This window comes from Limulus polyphemus, unplaced genomic scaffold (assembly GCF_000517525.1).
Source record: "Limulus polyphemus unplaced genomic scaffold, Limulus_polyphemus-2.1.2 Scaffold8395, whole genome shotgun sequence".
Taxonomy (NCBI): domain Eukaryota; kingdom Metazoa; phylum Arthropoda; class Merostomata; order Xiphosura; family Limulidae; genus Limulus; species Limulus polyphemus.
The window spans coordinates 6,671-12,266 of record NW_013674005.1 but is presented as its reverse complement, the minus strand read 5'-3'; the positions used below and the strand labels follow the sequence as shown (position 1 = coordinate 12,266).

The following is a 5,596-nucleotide window of genomic DNA, read 5'->3' as shown; positions in this document are numbered from 1 at the left end:
AGACATTGTTTGCATAGGAATCTATAACAATGTTTATCAAAGTCGAGAATTGAACAGATTGTTGCATGAATCTACTATATCTGGTCCTTTCATCTGGGAAGATTCGAAGCAAGAAATGTTAAAATTTATCAGATGTATAGCTTCAATGTCTAGTGAAGCTATTGACTTGACAATTAACATTAATTGTGTGGTTATGTTTCTTGATATTTGTCGTTGTCAACCAGAAGCAGATCGTGTGAACTTTCTGAAAGATACATGTTTGGATGCACTTCGAAACTGTTTTGACGACCAAGTCAACTACAAGCATGTTTTGCTTAATTCTGTTGAGGATTATAACAGAATATTTGAAAGAAGTGTTCAGGATTATAATGATAAACAAGGAATTGAAATTCCAACAAATGTTGTTGATCAACCTGCAAATCGTTATATTTTAGACGATTTTGGAGCTATCCTGGTAGAAGAATTTGTAGACAGTGTTGTATCTGTTATCCACAATAAACTATCAAAATTTTTTACGGAGAAACTTTGTTCTGTAAAGAATGACTTAATTCGAAGCATTTAGACAAACAATAGAAAAAGACGTCTAAAAAATCAAAAGTTTTCAGTTATGTTCGTAATATTTCTGCATGTTGACTGTCTTGAATCATTTTGTGTTGAGTTTACCAATGGCCTTTGCAAAAATATTATCTGCTTTAGCATAATTTATATTTCATAACAATAATTTTCATTCACAGTCCAGGCTCGCCAATAACAGGCAAAAGCCCGCTCTTGTTAATGAAATGCGTTAAGTTTGAGAAAAACGTTCCACAATTTATTACACTAACTAATCATTGGTCCAAATTCATACGTTAATAATAAAACACTGTGTGTGTGCGTAAGTGATTTTTGTTTGTTTGTCATTATACTCAAAAAGATCCTTGAATCTATCTCGTGATTTTTCTTCGCCAGATCTAAAAATGTATGTTAAAAAACAACCAAGTATGTCATTTTTTGAACAAAATATGTATTTCATATGAATACTCGAAAACCAGAAATAAATTTGAAGAACCAAAGTTATGACGTTGTTGTTGCTTTTTCTTAAAATGTCTACTGATAAATACATAAAATCTAAACACGATCACTGTACAACTAAGATCACATGAAATATAATTTTCAAGAAACAATAAACGCATGAAATTATAATCCTAATTTTTCATTAGGCCCAGTTTATCTTATTAGTTCTAATTTCTCGTAAGTGATAACTGGTCGACGGTCTTCAAACAAAAAACAAATATTAGATTTTAGTCGTTCTTATATAAAATAAGTCATTGTTTTTCTATATTATATGATTTGCAGTTCGTTAATAAAAAAAACTAAAACAATAATTACAACTTGTTACTTTCTTGGGAAAAGACTAAAGGTCTTTCCAAATTTTCATAATATCCGTGTCTTTCACGCTTTCGGCAAACTTTTCGTCAAAATGGCGAGCTTGATCGTGAGTGAAATGGTCTTTCCAATTTCCAATAATCCCTTTCCTTACAAAAGAAATTGGTGTTTTCGTTTCTCCTTGCATTGGCTTAGGCCTATTGAGGAACATTTTCTTGAGGTAGTCTGGCATTGATGGGTCTTTCTTGATTTCTTCTGGATCTTTTTCCGCAAACACATCCATCTGTTTGTTCAACTTCTTCATCTCATCGAAACTGCTGTGAAATATTATTTTGTTCATGATTTCTTCATCTAATCTTAACATGTCGTAGTACTGTGATCCAAGAAACTTGGCAACTTTTAAAATAATACCACGTGTATCCGGCTTCATCTCTTCGAAGGTCAGGAAAAGGATATTGGGGTCATCACGATGCTTATACCACGAGAGAAGGTGCTTAGAATAAATCTCTCTTTGCAGGAAAGATTCAGAAAAATCTTCGAATTTGATATCTTTCATCGGTGAAAATCTCATAGTTGTCATGTGGTAGAAGTTAGAAACGCAGCAATCTTTAGGGTTACGTGCTATATAGATATATTTCGCTTCTTGGTTAAAAGGAAGAACGGTGAACGGGAGATGAGTTTTTATGGCCCCGGGTCGGGGCATATTCTCCACGGCTTCCAGACCCGTCATTTCAAGGAAAGGTGATGCACGATTGAATTCTAAGAAGCTTTCAAAAGGCTCCCCTTTGTGCAGGATAAGGTGTACTATATGTTGCATCCACGTAGTCCCACAGCGGGCAAAGGTGACAATGAAAATATCGTCTGGCCTAGGTTTATATTTCCGAACAGCTTCAAGCACGTCATCTTCAACAGGCCCGTAAGGTTTGTCCTCGAACATAATTGTTTATCTAGGATAAATATTAATTCATATAACAAAAACTGACAATAAAAGTATTAACAAACAGGACTGAATCAGTTTCATAGTTTATAGAACTTATAATTTAAATCATGCGTATATTTTCTTGTAAAATAGCTTGTTATTGTAGACAAAGGATAACAAATTCCAATACCGACTCCATTTTTAGTTTAAAAAAAGAGCTTATGCTGACTCAATTTTAGTTATGAAAATATTTACTGACCCAATTAAAGTAAAGAAAGTATCCTTTAATGACTCAGTTTTTACTGACTTCATTTTAGATGAGAAAGTAGCTTTTACTAACTTAGTTTTACTTAAGATGTTAGTATTTATTGACTCTGTCTTAATTAAGAAATTAAGCCTTTATTATTTCAGTTTTAGTTAGGAAAGTACATTTTACTTAGTTTTAGTACAGAAATTTATTTTATTATCGTAGCGTCTAGAAAATTAGTCTATGTGTGTTTCAATAAAAGTCAGGTTTAATTTTTAGTCAAATGATTAAACCGAATGGTACAGTAAAAATCAGTCTTAATTTTTTGTCAGATGACTGAACCGTGTAATGTGATAAAACAAAGCTTAGCTTATACCATGTGATACGGTGAAACCGAGCTCAACAATAGTCAGTGGTTATAGACCGTCTGGTACAATACAAGCTTAACTTTCAATTAAGTGATTATATAGTGTGGAACGGTAAAAATAATGCTCAATTTTCAATCACCTGGTGGTGTGGTAAAAATCAGACTTAACTTTCGGTCAGATGATTAAACCATTATTATACAGTAAAAAACTAGGCTTAGAATTTTCTATATTACCTAAGGAAGCTTGAAGTTTTCAATATTTTACTTACCTTATTAGTAGACGTACTAAAAGTATTTTTTTCTGAAGAACGTTTGGGCGCAGTTATATATACTTTTTTTTAGGAATATATTTTGGAGTCATAATCCAAAACCGAGATTATGTTGTCACGTGAGTTTACGCAATTCGAGATGAAATACAAATAATTATCCAAGATCGTATATATTTGTTATCAGTTATTGTTCGTATCTTCATGGCAGATCAGCAGTTTACAGCTGCGAGATAACTGTTGTTGCTTCTTATCTATGGTATTATTGTATTTTCGTAATCAGAGAATCTACTGTAAGAACAACAAAACAAAACCCCTGAAGATTGGGCCTCTGTTAATCTGTAATGACAATCCTGGTTATGAGAGTTTTGAATACAAGGTTACCGATCTCGTGACTGAGTGAGGCACCATAATGATACTTGTAATCCCCAAAAATGTTCAAATATCAAAAAATGAATAACTCTGATTTTAAGAGGGCGTGTACTTTGTGAAATCTTTTTATCTGGTTGTTATTCTTATTTAAAAAGAAATTTGTTTACATATTGTAAGCAACAACAATAACATGTAATGGTTTCTTTATTTTAATACTGATAACGCTGAAAATGTCTTTAAAGTATATTTATTCTTTATACAACAAATTAAGTGAATGACAAAGGATATCTTGCAAAACATTGACCTTTAAAAAAGTATTTTCCAAGCTGAGTATCTGTAGTCCTATTTCACCGATTACAACATTGATTGCGCCAATGTCCACAACGTTGATTGAACACGTTTAGAAAGATGTATACAACATGTCACTACTTCAACTGACACGACGTATCATTTCTGTAACTTTATTCAAACAATATGAATAAATACACAACTAAATTAAACACTCATCTATCCTTAAAAAAATAATTTAATTAATACCATCACAAAATCAAGTCATAGGTAATTAAAGGTATTGTTCTAATGTGCTCTATCATTTTAGATTCTTTGGTAAACATAATTCCAGGCTCAGCCACTTGACGGTCACGAATTGATTTATTTCATCAATAACGTTTGCTACGCGATAAGTTCTCTAATAATAATAGGCCTATCTTCACAAATATGGTTTTCAACAGAAACTCTGACACTAATAAGCCGAACTCACATATAAAGTTACTTGCAGAATTTTCTCACTAAACAATATAACAAATATGATGATTAATTCACTGTTTAGATTACCAACTGAATCACAGATGAACCCATTCTATCTAACTCACTAACTGAATAAATGAAATCACTCAGTAAATCATTACTTAACTAACTCAGGCATTTATATATCGTTACTCGTTCTCTATTTACTCCCCGAAACTTCTAGATGTTACACAATTAATAACGTGATGACAAGCTCTCTCTCATTAAAAACATCTAAATCAAAATGTTAAAATTATTGTTTGCAACACAAATTAATCTCCCTACAATTAGTGAGAGACCGTGGGTATAGTGCTGCCACTATGGCATCAGAAATTGGAGCTGATTTGTTTGTAGTTAAGCACAAAGCTACACAATGGGCTATCTGTGCTCTGCCCACCACTGGTATCGAAACCTGGTTTCTAACGTTGTAAGTCCGCAGACATCCCGCTGTGCCACTGGGGGGCATTAATAGTATGCTGACTTTGGAAGCTATAACTGTGCTTGTTATAACGCTTATCAATCGGAAAACTTCATATGTTTGACCAGGAGCATTTACAAACTCCGAATATTACAACTCATTTAACATCAGTGGATTATCATCGGACATTAGTATTTTTACAAAAAAAACATTACATAACATCACTGTGGAAAACCTGGTGTGTGTGTGGCTGATAAATAATGGAGGACAAAGCTATCTAGCTTCCCGTTAAGTGAATTATACTTATGTCAACTCGTTCATCGTGAACCCTCGATAAGATATTGAAGAAGTTCCAGATTAGAAAGAAGACTTTATATTGCTTGTAAGTTTGTGAAACTTTTGTTTATAAATCATTGTTTGTAATAACTATTTGTAATTACTGTTATTGTAATTTGTATTGTTGTGTGTGTATATTAAAACGTATTTGTATTTAACAAAATGTGTGTATCAATCTAGTTGGCAAATAGCATGAACTGACTACATATCGGCTTTTACTTAACTGCTAAATCCAAAGTACAATTTAACTACTAAATTTAAATTATCAAGTAACTCTGTTTCAGACCATTTGAAATTCTAATACGTAACACTCATGAATCCAAAATATCAATTATTTTTTATAACGAACTGGTAAAAAGAATATGGCAATCGATCAGTTAAAATCTAGGCTTTCTATTGGTTATAAATTTAGTGAAAATCAACGCCATAAACATATATTAGCAAACTGTGAATCAGAGTGTGTGGCAGGAGGGATCTGAATTTCTTTTCTTTTTTTTTTAATTATGCACAAAGCTACACA

The 5,596-nt window shown here is 32.4% G+C and overlaps 1 protein-coding gene across 2 annotated transcripts in view; it reads right to left on the bottom strand.

Annotated features, from left to right (window-relative positions):
- Positions 1–1,040: 1,040 nt before the first annotated feature.
- LOC106475319 (sulfotransferase family cytosolic 1B member 1-like) overlaps positions 1,041–5,596 on the bottom strand; it is an 11,055-nt gene continuing 6,499 nt past the window's right edge. The window contains exons 1-2 of one of the 2 annotated variants that reach the window (XM_022379458.1): positions 3,168–3,405; positions 1,041–2,312 (exon numbers count right to left, since the gene is read on the bottom strand). In XM_022379458.1, coding sequence (XP_022235166.1) covers positions 1,394–2,302 — 909 coding nt within the window. In that variant the 5' untranslated portion in view covers positions 2,303–2,312; positions 3,168–3,405 and the 3' untranslated portion in view covers positions 1,041–1,393. Of the gene's footprint in view, positions 2,313–3,167; positions 3,406–5,596 lie in introns of those variants that run through there. The other variant, XM_013936008.2, reaches the window with a different exon arrangement.